Source organism: Colius striatus, chromosome 3 (assembly GCF_028858725.1).
Source record: "Colius striatus isolate bColStr4 chromosome 3, bColStr4.1.hap1, whole genome shotgun sequence".
In the NCBI taxonomy this organism is placed as follows: domain Eukaryota; kingdom Metazoa; phylum Chordata; class Aves; order Coliiformes; family Coliidae; genus Colius; species Colius striatus.
In genome coordinates this window covers 57,887,423-57,910,470 of record NC_084761.1, presented here as the reverse complement: position 1 = coordinate 57,910,470, position 23,048 = coordinate 57,887,423, and the positions used below count along the sequence as shown (strand labels likewise).

Genomic DNA, 23,048 nt, shown 5'->3' with positions numbered 1-23,048 from the left:
CAGGCACTGCCCACCATGGTCACTTCAGGTCAGGGGGCTCCAAAGCCCCTCCTGCCTGCAGGCCATTGGCCCTGGCGCGCTCTCCCCGCCGCCGGCACGGAAAGCGGAGCGGCACGGCCCCGCGCAGCACGGCGCAGCCCGGCGCGGCTCGGGGCGGAGCGGGGCGGGGCAAGAGGCGGGCGGAGCGCGCGGCGCGGAGCGGACAGCTGCAGACGGCGGCGCGTGCGGGGAGGGAGCGGGCCGCCTTTCCGGCCGCGGCGAGGAGCGCGGTTGCTGGGCTTGCAGCAAGGTGACGGGCCCGGCAGCCTCCCCTTCCTCTCCTCCCTCCCCCTTTCCGCACGTCTTGCCCCTCTGGGGTGGGCAAAGGGGCCCGCTGCGGGCGATCGTCCCGGTCCCCTGCTGGCAGACCCCTGGTTGGGGCTCAGCTCTGCTCTGCTGTGGGTAACCCCCCTCCCCTCCCCCGTGTCTCCTGTCGCCCAGATGCTCAAGGTAGCAGCCTTCGTGTGCGTGTGTGTAGCAGCCTGGTGCAGCCCGGCGCTGGCGGCGGCGGCCGGGGGCAGACCGGACAGCGGCAATTTTCTGGATGATAAACAATGGCTCACGACTATCTCCCAGTACGACAAGGAGGTCGGGCAGTGGAACAAATTCCGAGACGTAAGTTCAACCCTTCCATCCTGGCAGCCGCACCCGGCCCGCGCCCTGGCAGCCTCGCGGCTGGAGGGCTGGTTCCGTTCGCTGAGGGCATCCCTCGGGCAGCCAGAGCTGGGGTGCAGCTTCAACTTCCCCCCTTCGCCCAGGATTTTCATTTTGATTTGAGTTCCCGGCGGCGCCTGGGCAGGAGGAAGGAGGTCCCACCGGGCAGTTCCCGGTGCGCTGCCGCCGCTGAGCGGCGAGGACCACCCGGTGTGCCCCGGGCTGTGCTGGACGTACAGCGCATACCTCCGGGGCCCAGTGGGCCGAGCCGTGGGAACCGCTTCTCGCCCTGCGGGTCGCTCGCCGTTGAAAGGCGGCGGCGGTGGTGGAGGGAGAGTTGCATTTTTCCCCCCTTCCTCCCCGTTTCCCGCCCCGTAGCGGGTGCGGCGGTGGCTGCGGGAAGGGCTGCGGTGGGGGAGCTCTCCGGCCGTTGGGCCCCGCTCCCCGCCGGAGCGGGAGGGAAGGAGTCGCCCGGGCCGCCTGAGGCAGAGCCCTCAGGCACCTGGCAGCGCGCGCCGGGCGGGACTGGCCGCTCTCACCTTGCCGCTGTCAGAAGTGCCGAAAGGGCGGGCTGAGGGAGAAGGCAGGCGCTGCGCAGAGCAGGATGTGGGGAGAAGAGGGGGGCCTTGTGGGAGGTAGTGGAGCGCGGATCGGTGCAGGGAGGTCCGCTAAACAAGGCGATAAGTTGTCCGGAGCGCGTTGAATGAAGTGCGTGAACACCAGACTCGATCTGACCCGAATCTCATCAGTTACGAAACCTGCTACTGGAAGGTGTCTCTCATCCTCCAGAGTGCTTTGCCTTTGTGCTTAGTTCGTTCTCTGTCGCAAGTTGAGTAAAACCCAATCGATTTTCAAAAGTCCTTCGCATGTCTCATCTCTCTGCAGACATTCAAAACCCACCTGGATGAGTTCCTGTGTGACCTACTCTAGGTGGTCCTGCTCTGGCAGGGAGGTTGGACTAGATTATCTTTCAAGGTCCTTTCTAGCCCTCAGGATTCTGTGATTGTTACAGTCATAAACATTATCCTTGATCTTGCAACATCCTGTGTTCTTTGCTGTCACTTTTAAAAATCCGAGTTCAGGCACACAAAATTAATTTTCTGTTTAGCTTTCATAGAATGGAAATAGCTTTACTTTATTGCTCACTGGATTTCTGTGATTCAGTGTAAAGTGCTGATTTGGGTTCACAACTTAAGAGTCAACAGGTTTCCTGTGCTAGAGCTTGATGATGACTGTGGTTTGCTATAGCAACCTGAAGTAAATGTCTGCGAGACGTCTCTTTATTTTTCTGAGAGCCATAGCATACTTGTAATGCATGTGTTTTCTAGCTTTATGTATCTGTTGCATGTGGGATGCAAACTTCACTTCTTAAGTAATAAGGAAAGAAAAACTACTGTTTGTTGTGGGAGAATGTGTTTCCTCAATAGTTTCCATTAAACAGCATAATTATAGTGTTTGAGAACACATATTAGTGTTTGGATATTTTTGTTTGCCCGGAGTATCTTGAAAACTTGCACTCATGAAAAAAAGAAAAGCCAAACCAACACTTCTTCAGCGTACTGTACTTTGGGATCTGTAATTTTGGGAAAAAATATTAAGTGCTATATAAATATTTTAGGATGAAAGGCTATTGCTAGAAAACTCCAAAATAAGTACATCAATTATGTTTTATAATTGAGCAAAGTAATTTATGTAGGCACTACCCTGCAAGGCTGGAGAAGCTAAGTGCTCTCTTAATGCCTGTCTCCCGGGTGCCCACTGACATACACTGTAATGTTGGATATTAGCCATATAATTTGTTCTGTGACAAGTAGGTGTCCCCAAGGATTTTAAGAGTGACTGCATTGAGGAGGTAGTGCATACTGATTCTCCTAAGGCAATTTACAAATATGCTGGCTTACTTATTTTTATTCTGTTTAAGTTTTATAGGGCTGGTACTTATGTGAGCAATATGCTTTTATTTCTTGTGCATAATGCTTATGTCTTATTGATTGCTGCTCAATCTGGAATATTTATGGATGGTCCTAATACTTAACAAGGCTCTCCTTTTAAAGCATGGATGGTTTTCAGCAATTCATAAGGTAAAATTGTAAAAAATAAGAGTTAATCCAGCCACACAAGAATGCATTAGAAAAATATCGTAGTTGTAAGAAGCACTGATCAGTTATGATCCTTATATATAACATGGTGGAGAAGTTTTATTAACATCCTACAGTTCTATATAATTGGTACATTTCCTTGCATGACTATTATTTTTTGGTTTTGAAAATGTGATTAAAAATTTAATTGGTGAGTCAAATGTTGCCTCCTGTTAAAGAACAGCACAGCTGCATTTTAAACATATGTAGGGGTAACCGTCTTGCAGAGTTAAAATAAAAATAAATGTATACAAGGCCTGTGTTTGTAATTTAATTCTTCGGTCAGAGAGTAGCATATTTTTTGCAGGCTTTAAATACCCTGCAGATGTAAGTGTGAGATGGAATTCTGGTGTGAAAAGAAGTATTTAAAGGCTTAACTTAAGACTTAACTGACAGAACTGATTAATGTGGAAGATAATGACCCTGACTTCTGGCTCATTGGCTCAGTTTCTAAGAGTTTTAGATCACAGTGAGAAAGAACATATTCAGAAAGGGAACCCTTACAAAACCTAATAAAGCAGAATATGATCTTTTATTTAAAACACCACAACCAACCAACCAAAACCCAAAACAAACTCCAAACCACCAAACTTAGCTTTCTTAACACACTCAAAATGTCAGATTTGTCAGTAAAGGTTATTATTAACATGATAATTTTAGCTAGGATCTTTTCAGTACTTTGTACAGGCAAGACTGTTAACTTACTCTTCAATTCCCTTGAAAGATCTTGATCATTCCTGACAAATCTTTTGAGAATAATGAAGTAGGTCTAGGAAAGAACCGTGCCCTAACATGGAGCAGTGAGAAGCTAGGTATGTGGTAGAGACTATCTTCTCACATCTTGTTCTTGTGCAAAAATAGAGAATGGGCTCCTTCTTAAGTAGGAGAATTTTCATCTTAAGGATGTGGGGACAAGTGTGTTTTTCATGTTATAAAATATCAACTCTCTCAGCCTGTATTATGTGAGTAAAACATTCTGGGTTGTGTACAAGAGTATGTTCTTTTGCATGCAGTAGCTGAGGAGGGAGAGTTTTTAACCCATTGTTAGTGCTGATGAAGTCTATTTGCTGAGTGTCTGCAGCTCATATGTCTATTGCTAAAGTATCAGAGTGGATGTGTTAATTAAGGTTTTTCAAGCTATCTGCTTAGTCTGCTTCAGCAGCCAGTGGTGTACATATCCTTTATTTATTTCAAGCTTGGGAACTGAGATTCTTCATTAGATTCTGAGTTAGGGGAATCTTCGTATTTTGTTGTAGTGCTCTGTGCTAGTGGTCTTGTCTGTGATGGCTTCACCAGACATTTAATAGAAATGTAAATATAAATGCATTTTGTCTAAAATGAAGATGACTCCATAAAAAATTTTATCAGGTAATGGCATTATGTTTGTTCTTTCCTACTTAGAACATCCTAAATCTTATTTATCAAACTTTCATTAATCATAATGCTGTAACTTTGTGGAGAAGAAAACGTTATTTATTGTCTTTGACTTGATTTCAGATAATGATGTTATTTTTAATCCTTGAAAAAAAACTGTGGCTTTGTCTTTTGACTGTGTCTTTTTACAGCCAATCGAGACAAGTTTCACACAACTGTAGTTGTCAGTTGCATTGCTATCTGAATGCCTTTCAGAAACTTTTTATTTCTGTAAAATTCCACAAAGCAGCATTCTTTAGAGTAACTCCTTGTAGTCATTGATATTTGGAAATGTTGTCCTGTCCATTTGCGGTCATTAAAAGGACTGTACAGTAAATGTCTTTTATATCGTAAACTTTACTTGCCTCTTAAGAACAGTTGTTTATGATCTAACTTGCTTGTCAGTGATTTTTACTTGTTCTTTTCAAAGAGATCCTAATTAGGCAATTTCTATATTTGCAAAATTAAGATGCATCAGGTACCTTTTAACAAAAGAGACTTGTAGTAAATAAATAAACTCTGCAAAACTCAGCTATGACATAGAATTAGAAGTAATATGGTCAGTTGATTAGTGTGATCAGTTGCATCATACCACAGTGTTACTATTGTCCTACAACATTAATACAGTTATCAAAGGTAAAGAAGGTACAACAAAATTCAAGTAACATCATAAAACCAGTAAGCTCGAGGGGGAAGTTTGCACTGATAATACTGCTTTTTACTGTGCATCACTAGGAAGTATCCTCCCATTGACCATCAGATATATTTCCTTCTAAAACATTTTTCAAGTTTGGGCAGCTCATGTTAGTCTCTCAAATAAGTATTTTGAAAATATTTAAAGAATTTGTTTTTTCAACATAAGTTAATTCTAAACCTCTGTGTTTGTGAAGAAAATGAATCAAATATTAGGTCTCCATAGGAGTTCAGTAATTGTCAACATTCTTTATTCAGTTGTCTGGAGGTTTAAGGCTTCTCAAAAACAAGCACCCCCCCAACCCCCAAATAAGTTCCTCACCAACTGCTGTTTCTCTACTTTTGTGAGCAGAACATCTTTGCCCAGCTGTACATCCAAACCACTTCATGTGTATAACAAAGAAAGCCAAAGGCTCTTTTAAAAAGGATTCATCCCAAGTTTTTTTGCAATTTAATGTGTGATCACCATGTAAATACAAGGAAGGTTTTCATGTTTCCAGAGTACTGATAACCTTATTTGAAGAGGAGGAAGACTTCTATTTCAATAAGTTCTTTGCATCGTACTAGAATCGCTCATAGTTTCTGGAGGATCGTGAATATACTCTAGAGGAAATAATTATTTAGGATTGGATAGTGCAGCACTTACCAATGTTGTCTCACTAACATTAACTCATTAGCTGGGAAAATAGGTCTAGTAAGCTTATTTGTTTTGTACTTTTTATGGGTCTGGGAAAATAAAGCATCCCCTTTCCTTATTAGTGTGTAGGGCAGCTCTTTTACCACATAAATATATTTTGATAGAAAGTTGTGATTATGACGTCAGGAAAAAATGGAATTGCAAACCAGGAAGATGTACTACTTTATTATGTTGTCCTAGGACTAAGTTAAAGCAAGAACTTGCTAAAAAGTTAACTTTTTTCAGGTAGGGCATAGACTCTGTTTTCCACATTCCAGTTTGTTAATTGAAACCTGTTATTGTCTATTCTGAAGTGGGAGCCATCTTTCTTTTTTTTTCATGACATAGTTTGTACAATCTTATTAATATGCTGAAGGAGGAAGAATTTTGAAAGTTAGTGGATTTGACAGAATTTGTATTTTGTACCTACACTATAATTACCACCTTTGAAATGAAACTAATGAAGTAAGACTTAACTACTGTTTTTTAAATTGTAATATAGGAAAATGTTAGGAATTTGCATTGTTTTTAATTAAGGAAATTTAAGGAACTGTTTAATTGTTCAGCACTACAAAAATAAATGTGGCAAATTATAATGAGGAGTAGTAGAAATCTTAAATTTTCATTTCTTCTGTGTTGTAGAAAAAAGCTTCTGATTTTTGTATGTGCTTTTATGTTGTTGTCAAGTATGGATTCATTTTTTATACCACCTCATTACTTTTCAGGTGATCTACTTTTGCTGCTCATTTTTAGTGACAAGTGTATTTTTGTCTGCAAAGGCAGCCTGCTAATCTCAAACTATTGTTAACATTGAACTCTTAACTGTCTCTTGGAAGGCATTAGCTTGGAAGCTCTTTATATAGCTAACATTTAAGAGTTAAGCAAACTGTAATGGGCTTTTCCTTAGATTGCCCTCATAATCTAAAGTAAAGCTGATAACGTTGTTTCATCTTATCTTTATCTCCTTTCTCTGAAGAATAATCTTTATTTTATTTGCTGAAGGTTATTTAGTGGATATGGATACCCAGTCTTTTCTCATCTTACCATTAAATCTTATTGGGATTGACTCTAGCCATCTGTGTTTATTATAGGGCAGTATAAATAGCTTTGTAATATAGGTGGTGACAGTAACAGAAACTGCATAGGCTGTCTTGGTTTTACAGTCAGAAAGGAAAGATGTGTATAGGAAGAGATATAAGGGTAAGCTGAATGTAGAAAACAGTGGACTGTGAGCAGGTTTTTAGACTAACGCCATCAATTCTTTCTTTCCATCTCTTTCATTTCTATTACTTCGTAATCATTGAGGCATTTGAAGTCACTATCCACAGAAAGGAGAAATAATAGCTTGGCTTAGTGTATTTGTAAATTGAACAATTTTCAAGCATGAGAAAGAAGAGAAACACTGTCACCCCAAGTGTTCCTCACTTCCTCCTTCTTCCTCCAGCTGTATATGCTGAGCATGATGTCATGTGGTCTGGAATGTCCCTTGGGTCAGTTGGGGTAAGCTGTCCTGTGTCCTCTCCTAGCTTCTTGTGCACCCCCAGCCCAGTTGCTGGTGGGGTGGGAAGCAGAAAAGACCTTGACTCTATGTAAGCCCAGCTCAGCAATAACTAAAACATCTCTGTATTAGCAACACTGTTTCCAACATGAATCCAAAACACAGCCCTGTACCATCTACTGTGAAGAAAATTGACTCCACCCCAGCCAGAACCAGTACATACCTGAAAAGTACTCGTTAGTGAAATAACTTCAGTTTTGCTTTGCTGTTATTTTTCTAACGTAAACCTTTTTAAAAGTTGTAACATTGATTTTTGCTATGTTGTTTTTCGTGTTGTGTATTTGTCTTCATCTGATGCACTTGAATGTATTAGTAACCACAGATGGACAGCTACTTTTTCAGCATGTAGTGTTAAGTCTCACTTTTGTCTATGCACTTTGTCAGTGCTAAAAATCTGTCTTATAAGAAAATGGAGAAAATGGTAGTAAATGCTAACATACTATACAGTTGTAAGAGTTCTTGTAGTTTTCATATTTCTTGAAGTGTAATTTCTGAAAGAGAAATTTATGACTAGTAATACCAGTGTTTAAAGCTTTAATGGTCATTCTTACCTAATATGAATGATCTGTACTTATTTGTTAGATTTTTCACTTTTGTTTTCCCATTTCACCTCATTTCACATTGATTACAGTATTGAAAAGTATTGTAAGAATTAGTAATGTAATTAAGAAGGATGTTGTAGTGTAAAGGTACCAGTCTCAGGACATAAGGAGAGTGCTATGGAATTCTAACTTACAACAAAAGTTTTCACATTACAATGAGGATGTGATTTCACTGCTCTGTTGTTATATTCACAAGTGACTACTTTATGTGCATGTGTGAGTGCATTAGTGTCAAATGTTAATAATAATTAAAAATTCAGCTTATTTATAATATAAATTTAATACTATTTTTTTTCCACAGATACTTTTTTGCTTTTAAGTCTTTATTCTATTGCAGATAAAGTTTAGTAACTTGCAAGTGCTTAATTCCCATATACACAGTTCCTACTCTTGATAAGTTTTATGAGAAAGAAAATTTTTTATTCAATGTACTAGTTGAAGGTAAAATTTGTGTAGCTGTAAAATTATGCACATTACTTATACAACTGATTTAAAATACATCAATGTTCATTGTTTGTCTATACTTCAGTAAAAAAAATCAAACTTGAAAATTGAGTAGATGGATTTTCAAAGTTGACAACTGATTTTTTCAGTTGCTTAACTTAGGTAGCTTTGGCCAAACAGCTTGCTCATTAGACCAAAAGATCTCCCAAGAGTAATCAAGCTTAGAGATAAACAAAAGGCACTGTGATTTACCATTCTATGCTTGGTGTTTATCATGAAGTGCTTGACGAAAGGAAAAAGAAAATATAAAAAATCTTCATCATGTGGAATTACTGTCATAAAATTTGACAAAACTCACTAATGTGTAGTCTACTAACCCTATAATGCCAGAATATTATAGGATTTTTTTTCAAATAGTGTATTTTTAAGGAGTTTTGCAGGAAGTGAAATGGTCTGTTGCAGTTTCATTTTGTTTTTTTCCCCCACCTTTATCAAACTTTTATTGTGTATTTCACTGGGACAATGTCATATTAGACTGAATCTGAGTCCAATTTGTGTGGTCATTCCTTGTATAGAGGTCACTGAGAATATGTTCAGTGACACTTGTGAGAGGCAGAGTAAGTCTTTATTTAAGCTAGTCTGCTTACTTAAAATTGTTATTTGAACATTGACTCTACAAAACAGACTTATTTTGCATCTTTGAAAAAATGGAAAGAAAGAAAACTCAAACTGGAGATCAAACTATGCAGTGGTAACTTCATTAGAAATTCCTACCTAGTAGTCTAAAGTAGAATACATATCAAGATCATTGTGGGGATTTTTTTTTCTATTTCTTTTTTACTTTATCATACATACAGGATTTTTTACTTTCTTACTGCTTCTCAGAGGAGAACATAAATGTTGTTTCTTTATTAAGCTACTGGATTTAATTGAAGATTTTATTTCTCCTTTAAAATGAATTTTCCTCAATAACTTGTTTCTTGTTTTTTATTCCACTCTGCACACATATACTTGCTCTCCCCTGATTAGTGAGGTAAGTGTAGAAAACATTCTTTCAGTTTTCACTAACCTGAACAAAAATTTTGGCTAAATCATCTGTCAGAGTTTCTGGCTATGTATTTGTAGTTGGTGTTGGATTCATTTGTGACGTTGCTTCACGTTGCCTCTGTGCTACCTTACATGTGAGACTTCCACGATGAATTGCATATTGTATGATGCACTCTGCTTTCCCCTCTAGCTGAATTCCATGTTGCACTGTGCAAAACAGTGCAGAGATTCAATTAAATGAGAGGGTGGCAATTATTAAGTAGGAAAAAAGAAAATCACACAAGCGTGAAAAAGCTGTGCAGTGCATAACAAGACAATATTATTGAGGCAAGATTTTAATTCTGTATCAGAAAGCCCATTTATATAGATAATGATACTATTAAAAACTAAAGCTGAATAACCTATTTTGTGAGAGGTATTAAAGTGTCTGCTACATGGCTTAATTCTGTGGGAAATGATATGAGTTTATGGCTGAACTAAGCTTTGGTTAGATTTACCTAGTATTTGTTTCTTTTATCTGAAACTGGATTTAATTTTTGTTTTCTCCCCCCTCACAGGATCTGATCCTGGAGTAGATCGATCATCTAGTATAGTAATTCTTAGATGTCTAAAGGCGCATATCTGTAGGCAGTGCTTTTCGTTGATTTGACAAGTATACGTTGTTTCTTTTTGAGTCAGAAATCTCCTATGAGCAAAGAGCAGTGTAACAAGAAACCAGGGATCTAGACCAAATGCAGATCTGGTTTAAGTAAGAGATACCATAGTATAATTCAAGCTTTTTTTTTTTTTTTAAGTCTCTGTTCTTATTATACTATGTCCTATGTACTTCATTTATTTTAAGAGTTCTGAAGTTCTGTTTTATCTGTCTTGGCTTTTTCTTTTTTTACAAGGTTTATAGGTCACTTGATATTTCCAACATTTCTGTTTTTCCTCATCTTTATTCAGAAATCTATTAAAACTATTCTTTGCTTCCCTCCTCTGCCTAGGCAACAAAGAGATTATGTGTTGGATATGTTTAAAAATTTTCTCTGAAACAAAACCATTTCATGTTGCTTTTCTTTTACGAGCTTCACCAAAAAATCATAAATGAGGGAACAATTAAATAAATATCAAAATTCTATTGCCGTTATGTCAACTATAGGGATTTACAGCATGTAGATTATTTGTACAGGTGTTTCTTTGATACTAGTGATGCTGATAAATATCTCTTGTCTATCTAGCCTTTACAGCAGGTTCAAGTCTCTGGTCATTCCCACAAAAATTTCCATTACAGTGTCCTTGCTCAGAGGCTCAAGACAAGAACCAGTGATTTTGTATATTGTTTAAGCCAGTTGAAATAATTTTTTCTGTAAATGATGTGAGGGAATTGGAAAAACGGGGATGATGAAAGCAGACCTTTCTTTTTCATCCTGGATGTTCAAGGTCTTTTCTGTTTTAACTACTTAAATGTGTAAGACTGTAAACTCTGAAACTGAAGGTAAGCAGCACCAAACATTGAACACTTTGGGGGTGGTGTTAGTGAACGTGTAACTCCCTGCTCTCTTTGAACATTGATCAGTAGAAGGCTGCTCAGTATAGCTGCATTGCTGCAGAAATAGAACTTCTTATCCAATGTGACAAAACTTGAATTCCAGATTTTATCATCACTTACACTATTAATTTCAAAGAGTTTTTTATCATTTTATTTGAGTTCTTCAAATTCAAATGAGAGTTGAGAGTTGAAATATTTTTGTTCTTTCTGACAGTAGACTTTATGAATCTGTAAGTCTTCCTTCTTGCTTCTAAGAAATGTAAATCTGCAAAAGTAGGATTTGAGGTAATGATGTGCTTACCTAGGTTAAATACCTAAAAAAAATTGTTTTATCTGTGTGTGTATTAGAATCATAGAGCGGTGGGTGTTGGAAGGGACCTTTAAAGATCATTGAGACCAACCCCCCTGCTCAAGCAGGTCTACCTGGATCAAGTTACTCAGGAACCCATCCAGGTGGGTTTTGGAAACCTCCAGAGAAGGAGACTCCACAATCTTCCTGGGCAGCCTGTGCCAGGGCTCCGTCACCCTCAAATTAAAGAAGTTTTTCCTTAAGTGGAATTTTTGTGTTCCAGCTATTGTCCATTACCCCTTGTCCTGTCAGTTAACACTACAGGAAAAAGAAGTGTTGCCTCATCCTCTTGACATGCACCTTTCAAATATTTGTAAGTATTAATGAGATTCCCCCCCAGTCCTATTCTCCAGACTGAACAGTCCCAGGTCCCACAGTGTTTCCTCATAAGGAAGATGCTCCAGTCTCTTGCATCTTGGTGGCCCTGTGCTAAACTTTCTCTAGAAGTGGTCTTGACCCTCTTGAGCTGGGGAGCCCAAAACTGGACACAGTACTCCAGATAAGGCATCACCAGGGCAGAATAGAGGGGGAGAAGAACATCCCTTGACCTGCTGGCCACACTCTTCTTGATGCATCCCAGGATGCCATCGGCCTTCTTGGCCGCGAGGGCACATTGCTGGCTCATGTTCAGTTTATTGTCATCCAGGACTCCCAGGTCTCTCTCTGCAGAGCTGCTCTCCAGCAGGTGAATCCCCATCCTGTACTGGTGCATGGGGTTTTCGTCCCAAGGTGCAGTACTCTGCACTTGTCCTTGTTGAACCTCATGAGATTCCTCTCTGCCCAACTCTCAAGCCAGTCAACGTCTCGCTCATATTGTGTGGAATTTGACTGTGGCTCTTAATGCTTTCTGCTTTTCAAAATATAGTTACTCCTTTACTTTTGTGGGTTTTGTTTATGAGTTATGGTGTGCCTAATTTCTGTTACGAACCATGGCAATTTGGCAGGGAAACATCCTGAAGACAGAGTAGGTTGATCACTGGGATAAAGGTTGAAGAAATTATCTAGGTGTATGTGATTAAGGGGAGGTTAAGGGCTTCACTCCAGTGGCATAAAATTAGATAATGACTTGATAGAGTAATTTAGCTGTACATTTCTACTCTGAGTGATTTTTGACTTGAGCTATTGGGAACATATAGTTTTAATGACTGATAAGAATCTCTGAGGCCAAGTAGATGTCTAGGAAAATCCTGAAATCTTCTACAGGGACTATGTAAGTGTTCTAAGAAAAGTTTGAGAACATATATGAAGTCTATGGAACAACAGAATAAGCATCTTATTTATTAAATATAAAATAGCATTTCCCCACTCAGTAACATTTGCTTTGAAATTAAAAGCAGGTAACACAAAAATGAAAAAAAATCCATGTTGTTCTTTGATTTACTGTTTGTCTCCTAGTTTTATGTCCATATGCAATTTACAGTGTTTCTTCTCTATTTTAGTTCTTACAAACAGCAATTAAATCAGCGTTTGAGGGAAAAAGCTTAATAAGAATTTATAGGATTCATTAAAAAAAAATCATATTTTTTGATCACATGAAAAGAACAGAGTATTGTTTCTTGTGAGAATGGAGCAGCACAGTTTGTGAGAATATATTTATCCAAAGAACTCTTGAGTATAAAGATGACTTATCTCATTGATATCTAGTTACCTTAGCTAGACAACCTATGTGCACTTTTTTAATGAATTGGAATTTATCTGATTATTTTATCTGTATCAGAGTCCTACTTTATGTCAAGGAGTCTTTTACTACGCTAGAAAAATGACTTGCATATTTCCTTAAAATCTCTTAGTAACATGATGAAAGTAAGATTGAGTGTTAATTTTTGCAATGATCATTAAGATTTTAACACACAAGTTTATTGTATCCTTACTATGAATGATGAGATGGCCTTGTAGATGGATCTGTTAACACAGCATTTCAACATTAAGATCCATGTTTAATCCAGTGCAATTGCTAAACATGATTAGAGAGATTCTGAGACAAGTTTTCTAAGTTGAACCAAACTTATAGTGTAGCCATGCTTATTTACTCTCTACTGGGATTCCAGATACTTCCACACAATGAATCTGAATTTCTCATGTCCCAAGCGCTTTGTGCTCTGTCTGGCAAAGACTGTAGGCCTGTCGTTGATGTAAGACTTATGACTAGATTTCCCTTGGTATAGATAATGCCAGATAATTGGTGGGCTTGAAATTTCTTTGTAATTACATATTTTTCCCCCAAAGCTTTTTAATAAAGTGAACTTGGTTAAAAATAGATGACATTTAATGAAAAAAAAGTTACAGGTATTTTCTTCAAGTGGAAAAGTTGTATGAGAATTTCAATGAACTGTTGCATGTTCTATTTAAGACACTACAGTATTATTAGAAGCTTTGTTACTTTGCTAAATACTTTCCATAAGATCTCGATTGCGAAACCTAAATTTGGAAGCAGGAATGAAACTAATATTGCATAGGTTACCAGGGATGAAACTTTTAATTTTCCTGTTAGTAGTTTTAACTTTTTGTTGCTTGCCTCTGAGTGTAGAAGGTATTTTGTCCTTACAGCCAAAGGTTACTTTATTACCTGTTTTACTAACTACCAAAAAAGGGTTTAAGTAATAAATGTAAGTTTTTAACTCTTTTTCTTGAATTTAGATTAAAAGTGTATCCCTTACTTTGCCTAATAGTTAGTAGACCTCTTTGAAACACGTAATGACTTAATATGTTTAGAAAGAAATAATGAAGACAGTGAAATATTCTATGCCTTACATTCTTTTAAGTATTAAAAACTGAAGAATTTGTTGGGATTATTCATGTTTTGTTTTTGATAAATTTCTTAAGTAATGAACCACAAATCTCAGTCTTTGCTAATTTTAGAACAGAATGAAAACAAAAGTTACAGGCATTAATTCAAAGGGGGTCAAAGAAGCTTATATTTTGATGTAAGAAAAGATGGATGTATTACTCTATCTGTACAATTATACTACTATTATGTACTGTCAGGTATTATGCTACAGATATACTAGCATTTAAAATAAATTTTTCCATTTCTTCTTTTGACTTTTAATAAATGTTTCCCTATTCAAACAAAAACTTTTTAGCCGTAGACATTAGTTACATGGGAAATGCTATATTAAATTTAATAGAACCGACATCAATATTCAGAACTAAATTTTTATCCAGATTCTGCAGCAACTTAGGTTTTTCTGCACTGCTGAGGGTGTGGGTGTGTGTAGTATTTTTTTCTGCGTAAAACAACTTTGATACAAGATTATGACTTTGACGCTTCATAAGGCAAAACTTTACTACTTTGGAAAGATTAATTATAGCACCAGTGTCTTTGACAGTCTGGTTCACATTTTAGATACAAAAAAAATAAGTACTGCCAAACTCCTTGAATTCTTTGTTCTTTTTAAAGAAAATGTTAGTATTGCTTTTGTGGACCAATGAAACTTGCAAGTTTCTTTTAAATTAAGTCTATAATTACTATTTAATATAAGTATCCAAAACATAGAATTTGTGGAACGGTCTGGTATGCAGGAGCAAATAATACTAGTTCCAGTTACTATGAGATTAGATGTGTAGAAACCTGTAGATTAATTTCTAGACAGTTATTTGCAGGTTTAAGCATCCTGAGTAAACACTGATTTTTTTAGGATTTTGAACTTTGTTCAAGAGGAATATACATCAAGGAACTCAGAATATTTTTAATAGTTCACATAGTTTACCTTATTTTCTTTCAGATTTATCAGTGTTTAACAGTAAAGCTGAAAGGAAGAAGATTGTGTCTGAATTTATGGCACACAGTCTCTTCAGCTTCAGATATAGATCCCATCTTTTTAGTGTACTGTTCGGTGCCTGAAAAGTCCATTGTATTTAGACACATCCCACCCACCCCTGTCTTTGACTTACCTCTTTTAAAAATTTTTGTAATACACAAATTGACAGTTTATTTTGCACCCTGGCTTGCAGGACGTGGATTTTAGAAACTTGCCCTATTTGTAAACTGTTCTTCTGTAAATGTGTTTTTGTTGTAGGTCTTTCACAATAACTTACTGAAAGAATGAACAATGACTAATCAAGTACAGCAGAAATCAAGGGCATGACCTCAATCTTTTGTGTCCTAGGGGAGTGCTTACTATATGAAGTGTAATATGAATATCATAAACTATTGTCCAGCTTTCTTCTAGCAACCAAATCCCACAGCTTTGTGCTTTCATTATAGCTAGAGCTGCTACTCTGAAGACACAGTTCAGAATTAGATTTGTATTTTTTTGTCTTCTCTTGGAAAGTTGTATGTTGGTAAAAAATTGTTTTGGGTTCTATGGGGCTATTGATGAATTCGGCGGAAGACAAAAATCATTTTAAATTGAACAGGTGTAGAAAGCAGCTCTTATTTAGATGGAAAATAACCTTATCCATAGGATTTCTGTCAGTTTTTTAATTCTAAAAAAAACAAAAAAGGACTTTTTTTGTGTAAGTGAAATTCATAATTTTCATCAGATCAGATGGTTTCCACTGAAATTCTTGAAATGTTAACAGTCAATTTTTCTTCATTAAGGCTATTTTTTTAGGAAACAAAATGACATTTATTTGAGAAACAGTAGGGGAAGTTGCATGCTCAAAAGACTTGTAATGTTAAGTGTTGTGCAACACAATCTGGAAAAAAAAACAGCAGAGGTACTGTTTATATGTGAAAGGTTCTCATGAGCTGTGGTGAATTCAAGGTAGAACTCTGACCCAGGAATGCAAATGATGTATGCTATCAGACTATTGAAAAAATACTATAAAATACATGATGAAAACTGTTGAATGAAAGGTAGATGCCTGATAAATCACTATTTGCAATAAAGTGTTGTTATGTACTCCTAGTTCTTAACATTGTTTACAATGTGTTATGTGTTTCTTGGTTCTTCCTGTCAGTTTGTCTTGCTGCCCCTGGATCACCGATTTAGTGTGAAAGCATACAACATGTTATTGAGCTGTGGTGTCACAATGGACATTGTACTTCTTGGTGGATTTGGGTGATTGGCTATATGTAGAGGTATATGTAGTTCTTATGCTTGTTTTTAAAAAAAACAAACCTAATCCAAACACCAAGACAGACAAAAGTGAAGCAACCTGCTGCATATAATAACATTTTCTGGCTATTAAGTTAATATTAATGGATTTAGTTATTTTGTGAAAGGGACAAAGCTTAATATTTGCTTTCCAGTTTTAAGGAGTAATTTCACGTTTTACATTTTCATATACTTTCCCATTTGTTTTTATTGTTCTACTATCATGTTTTTCATATTGTTGTGTCTTGTGATTACTTTCATATTGCTTTATTAGATAACTGATGAAACAAAGGAATCTGCAAAATTCTCTATGGAAAACAGCAAAATAAAATGTTAATAAATATACAGCATAAATACTAAAAGGATATTCTCACTGATGTGAAAAATCATAGCAGTGGTATGGCAGTTTATTCACATGTGGATTTTTAAGGTAAGTATTATGTGTTTTAGATTTTAGAGCAAAACAGTAGGACAAATATACATCTGTTTGCAGCAGGAGCATTTTCATGTGTCTATATATATATATCTATATAGATATCTCTCTCTCTCTCTCTCTATATATATATATATATACATAGTGGGGGGGTTTTCTGGCATAAAACTCCTTTGACGAGGAACTATATCCGTCTCTATTTTTTTTTTTAGACTGCAAGAAAAAAAATATGAGACCAGATGTTCATTTTACTTTTCCTTTCATTTTAATTACAGAGCTAAGCTTGATGTTCTAGATTTTTTTTTTTTTTTTTTGGATGCCTTGCCATATATGCTTTGGCATAGATTAAATTTATAGGAAAATTAAGAACTTACTTATTTGGTGGTTTGCTTTCTTCATTTTTTTTTTCTTTTGCAAATAAAGTTTCCATTATAAGTTGTATTTTTACTTTAAAAGTAGTCTTGCAGAAATATAGAGTTTTCAAATTTTTCATATGTGTAATTAAAGCTTTGATCTCATGTAGAGGATTTCATTTAAGTTGGGAAGGTTAGGAAGACTTAAATCAGTTGGTGATAAATGGACAGCATGTCATCCATGCCATCTCAGTTTTAGTGAGCATAGAAAAAAGCTCAACTGTAGTGAGCATAGAGAAAAACTTGGAATTAGTTTTCTCCCCAAATTAAAATGGAAGATCTTGCTACAGTTCTGTGTCATTTACTCAAAAGGTATTTGTCACCAAAGCATCAGTCACTTCTGTGGGTATTAATTTCTACTGAGTACTTTTTGTGTCAGTGGTGGAAATAGGTCTTTGAGTTTTGTCTTGAAGAGTGATACAGGCTATTGATTCAGGCAATATTTTGCTTAAGTCATGAATAACCTGCTGAACTGAGTCTTGAATACAAAATTGCTGTCATCAAACAATACATGTATATTAACATTAGTCTAGGATAAGTAGGGATGGAGAGCAAACTATAGTGCTTCAGCTGTTCTTTCTTGTATTTCCCTGTGGAGAGACTTAACCTGCATATAAATGGCAAAATTTTATCAAAAGACGTGTAACGTGAGCATATGGAAATAATAATATAAAAATTGTATAGCTCTAGTAATACAGGGTATTAAACAGACAAATTTATCCCGTTTTTGAGTAAAGCCTACAAAAAGCAATGTATGCTCACACTTTTATTGATTTTGGTATTTGAATTTGGTGTGCAGAGATGGTTTGGATATGTCTATGTGATACTTTGAACAAAATATGTGGTTATACAACAAAGTACTAAAGTGCCTTTGTATGGAGTAGCTTAATGTAAAACTCATTTTTACTAACCTGCTTGAAAAGTTCTTGCAGAACAGTTATCGTCTTGTTTGTGTGCAGCATTGAGCTGATTTTTGAACATCATCCACTGAAAAAATTCATGTATTGTAGCTAGCAGGATAGGTATTGCTGTTGCTTTTAGAAATTCGGAAATGTTCAGTAGCAATCTACTTGTCAAACATTGGGAGGCAACTGAAGATTTTTGCTCTTATCAAAAAGGTTCTAAAAATATTTAACTTATGAATTCTTAAACCTAAAATTTAAAAAAAAGAAAAATATTTATTGGTGTGCTTAATTTCTGGAAGTGATGAGTAAATTTTACTTCAATGAAGAAGAAGATAACAGATTTTTTTAAAAAAATATATTTGGCACATTTCAGAAATTTTGCTTTCTTTTTCAATAATAATTCAATGCTGACCATAAACTTATGAGTACCAGAGAAAGACCACATATGGATTAGTAGCTTTATTCATGAATGCTATAGAATTTCTGATATTTCAGCTGAGACTCTAGTCACGATCTCCAAGGTTTAGAAGTAACTTTAAAAAAAAAAAATCAGAATATGTATTTTCTTTGATTCCTTTTGTTGTAGCAACTACCTTAGGGGTAAGAAGAAGTCCTTAATCTATGCCAGAAATTCTTTAGGCAATTTTTCAGCCATAGATGACCTCAGATCTTAACTAAAAGAGTAAGAGCAAAGAGAAGAATCAAATGGAGAGAGGAAAATAAAACAGTGTACACACTGAAAATTTTAAAGTAAAAGGGAGAGATGGGTTTTTCCTCGTATCTTTCTGAGAATGATGGGAGAAGGGAGAAAGTTCCAAACAAGGTTAAAGCATTGTTGGAGATATTTATGTCCTTTCCTATGTATGCATGTAATATTTAGGTAATTGGCCTGTTTAGCAGCAAAATGAGAGATACCTTTTCCTATTAATGTGTTGTTTCAAGGTTCTCAAAGACAAAACAGCCTTTGTGAAATAAAGAAATGTGTTCAAATACCTTTTAATTCACTTTAGGCTGTTGCATCTTCCCTTCTTTTTTAAGGATAGAATAGGATTGTGACACAAAGTACTGAAATAAAAACACTTATGTGGTAAAGCATGTAATTAATATTGGATGTTGTTATCACTGATGCATGACAGGTTTATGATTATGAGAGTATTTAAAACAAACTTAAGTCTCTTTAACTGTATTTATAATAGTCTAGACAGAATTAGTGTTAGGAGTTACTAGTTAACATTACAGTAAGCTTTCTACATTGTTAACTCAATTTTTCCTGGATTAGACTCTATTGTCTGGTTTTTATTGTGAGACTGTGTGGAAATGGAGGAAATAGTTATTTATCTTTTAAGCTTTTCAGCTTTGATTTGTGTGACAGTTGGACAGGGAGAAATTTTTGCTAAAGTTTTCAGCTCCTGGAGGATCTTTGCTTTTCCACATAATGGAACTGTAATTAGAAGCTTGAGGTATTTTAAAATAGGAATCGGCTTAATGGATGCTACATTTGATTAAAAGGACAAATCTGCTATAAGTACAAATTCTGCTTCCCAAATACCTAGGTTTCCTGCTCAAGAGATGTTTCATTTTCCCCTCCATTTATGAGCATTTTAAAACTTTATGCAAGTTTTTTTTCCCTTCTTACTAATCATTAATAATACAATCCATCAAGTTGCTAACATTACTGTCAGAGGAATGAAAAGACTTTGAGCTCTGTAGGTGACTGCACTGGTTTGCTACTGTCTCTTATTGTCTCTTCCTTAAATCAGAAGGTACGGTATATGTAAGACCTGTGTTCTGTATTGGTGCATCACTGACTCCAACATTCTGGTCTACTAGGAGTGCACATTATTGCAGATGCAGATAGCAAATACTTGACTTGATTCTGTTAAACCAAGATAAGAAATTTGGTAAGGAATGATTTGACCAATACTGCTGTCTTTCTCACTTCTGTATTTATTTCTTGTTTCCCTTCTGATTTCTTGCATGTTGGGTTTTTTCTTGTCGTTTACTTGATCACATATGGCAACAGTCAGTTAGCATAAATATATCATGTGTGAAATTTCCCAGTGTTGAATAATTCTAGATAGGATTGCTCGGGATCAGTTCCTCTGTAGATTGTTACTTCAGCTGTTTTTGTTACCTTTTTTCGTAGCTATGAAGATAATCTTCAGAGAGGAATTTTGCTTTAATCCAGATGTCAAATACCTCAAAACTTCATTGCATTTCTCTGTGCTAGAAGGTAAAGGAAGCTTTTAGTTTTTATTTCAGAACAGTTGATAGTAGAAATATAAGTAAAAAGCTGATATTTTCTGCAAACCATTATCCCTCTAAGCTCCACAAAATCTGCCTTTGTCATGATTGTATCTTTGCAATTGGGATACAAATTTTTAGAACCTGATATAACTGGAAGAACCAAGACATGAAAAGTTTTCATAACAAGAATGTAACTTCTCAAACACATCAGGATATAATGCAACTCTTTCTGGTTAGATGCATCTATTACCCTGAAAATTAGGTATGTAGTAGTAAAAAAAGAGACCTGCTTTGTACAGTTCATATTTCGTTATGTGTTTATTTTTCTGTTAAAATTATTACTGGGCAAGAAATAAAATCAGAATATTACAATGGGCTTGTATTGGAGTCGGAAGCCCATTCAGTGCCAGGACACTTATTACGATTCCTTGAACAATCAGAAAATTCTTTCCCCTTACTTGCCTTACATAATTTGTTATTACATTTCTGCTATTTTGTTTTTCAAGTCTTACAAATTGAGTGTTTTTTTTCACCTAGACTTGACAGTAGACATGTACATTTAGGAACAGTGAAGAATATATATTAGATAATGCCATATTTAAGTGGAGATATTGATTCCTTTTGGCTAGTGTCCCAGGTTTGGCCAGGGTAGCGTTAACTCTCTCCAGCCGCCGCCAGGGGGCGTGACCGAGCTAGTCAATCCCATATGACCTCATGCTCAGGATATAGCCCCGCGGTGGCGCTGTGGCCAGTGAGGGAACTGCGGCTGAGGTTGGGCTGTGAGTCAGGCTGAGGCTGGTGAGCAATTTACACTGGGCATTGCTCGTTTTTGTGTGTCCTTTGGCCATCATTGTAACTGCCTGCTCTTTGTGGTGTTCTGTTAAATTGTCCTTATCTCAGCCTTCAAAGTTCTTGAACTCTCTTGATTCTCCTCCCCATCCTGCTGAGGTGGGGAGGGGTGAGTAACTGGGTGGTTTGGTTATTGTTCAGCCAGGGCTAAACCACCACACCTAGAATTGGAAACATGTCGATTTTTTTTTTTTTTTCAGGGAAAAAAGAACTATGTTTACTAGCTTGCAGAAGGCTATTTCTGATGGAGATTGAATTAACTCATAGCAATGTATTGCTTCTTTATGTTTAGATCTGCTTAATGCTACAGCCTAAAACTACCATGTCAGCATCTACATGCTGACATCTAAAAGACATCTACTGACATCTACTACAGTGCAGCATCTAAAAGAAATGTATCAAGGAAAAGCTTCTTCACTATCTTCTTGTGTGCTCCACTGCCCCCTCCCTCCACACCACCCAAACAGCCTCATTTGGAAAAGTTCAGTTGTCTTTGGGTAAATTTTGCAAAACGGAGAAACCTTGTTCATTATACTAGGCAGAACACTACTCTGTGTGTGTCTTGTGATAAACGGGGGTTTCCTTGCTTAACTGAGTAACCATTTGAAGTGAAACTGAGTTACTCAGAACATTAAGCTGAGACTCATCTTGCCTAACTGTAATAGTTTAGAAGCTTAGCATAAATTCATTTTCTGCAGACTTCCTCTACAATAGATGGAGACAGATGTCTGCTTTAAACAGATTTTTGGTATAACTTTTTGTATGATGTATCAGCCTTTGAAAGTGGTCTCCTTTTTGTGTCAGGAAGGCTGCTTGTCCTAGATGCTCTGTACAGATGAAACAGCTAGTTTTTAAATGACTAAAATTAGATAACAGTTAATCTGTATTAGTCCAAGACCCAAATGATATACAAGTGGATGGACAAACAATTCTTTTTTCTTCTGTAAATTAAGCATATAGCAGAATAAAGTATAGAATGTGCATGTTAAAGTTTTGCTTTGTGTATAGACTAGTTTGTTTTTAGTTAAGATTATATTGCTAAAAAGAAAAAAACCCGTAAGTATAGTTATGATGTAGTTAGCTCTCTTTTTCTCTAAAACCTGTTACTCAAAATATATACAAGCATAAAATTGATTATTGTGTCTCAACATTCTTCCATTTGCAACCAGATCTAAGTTTGTTCCTTAACAATAAGATAGACTTTCTGAGTTATTCCCTACTGGGACTTTTCAGGATTTTTATTTTCTATGCTTTAATTTGTATAAAATTGTTGATGGATAGATAGATACCCTTTTATGAACAGTAGATGCTGTTATATGACCACACCTATGTTAGAGAAGATACATGATATACTTTTAATTAAATATTTCTCAGAAGATGAACCTTGTTTTAATATGAAATATTGCAGTGTATTTTCTGTAAGGTGCAGGACTGCTGAAGGGCAACACTTGAAAGTCTTCGAAATTTTTAGAGTACTTCAGTGTGATGGGTTTGGACCTTGAAGAAAAAGTGCTGAGTAATACACTCAGTGGATACGAATGTCTTGTAGCACACTATTGCCTTGTTCCACATGTTGGTATGGTGCAGTACTTCCTTTGAAATAGGTCTAGGTACATATTTTGTCAAGAATCTTTCGTTACTTCTGCAGCCTGCAGAGCAGGTGTTACTTTCTTCAGGGAGATACAGAAAGAACATTCTTATGTGTGGTACATAGTTTGTTGAGGAAGTGTAGCTGTATAGCTGTAAATTGCTCTTCTGTCACTCAACTAACAACATCTATTTGTTTTCAGTAGTTTCAGGGAGAACCTTCTATCAGAGTAACAAATGGAAGGATCTGTAGGAGATACTGTAGGGGGAGAAAAGAAATTAAGGCAGATGAGGTGAACTTAATAAGTGTAAATGACACAAATATGAGGTATAATACGCAGGTATATCTATGCATAGGAAAACATGTTCAGCAAAAATGCTGCATATAACTGTGAAACCTGTAAGCTTTGTACTGCAAATGTTTCTTT

At 36.7% G+C, this 23,048-nt stretch overlaps 1 protein-coding gene across 1 annotated transcript in view; it reads left to right on the top strand.

The window, feature by feature from the left end:
* Nucleotides 1-227: 227 nt before the first annotated feature.
* SPOCK3 (SPARC (osteonectin), cwcv and kazal like domains proteoglycan 3) overlaps nt 228-23,048 on the top strand; it is a 196,026-nt gene continuing 173,205 nt past the window's right edge. Inside the window, exons 1-2 of the mRNA XM_061992882.1 lie at nt 228-289; nt 481-654. Of these exons, the coding sequence (XP_061848866.1) occupies nt 481-654 (174 nt within the window). The 5' untranslated portion in view covers nt 228-289. The remainder of the gene's footprint in view (nt 290-480; nt 655-23,048) is intronic.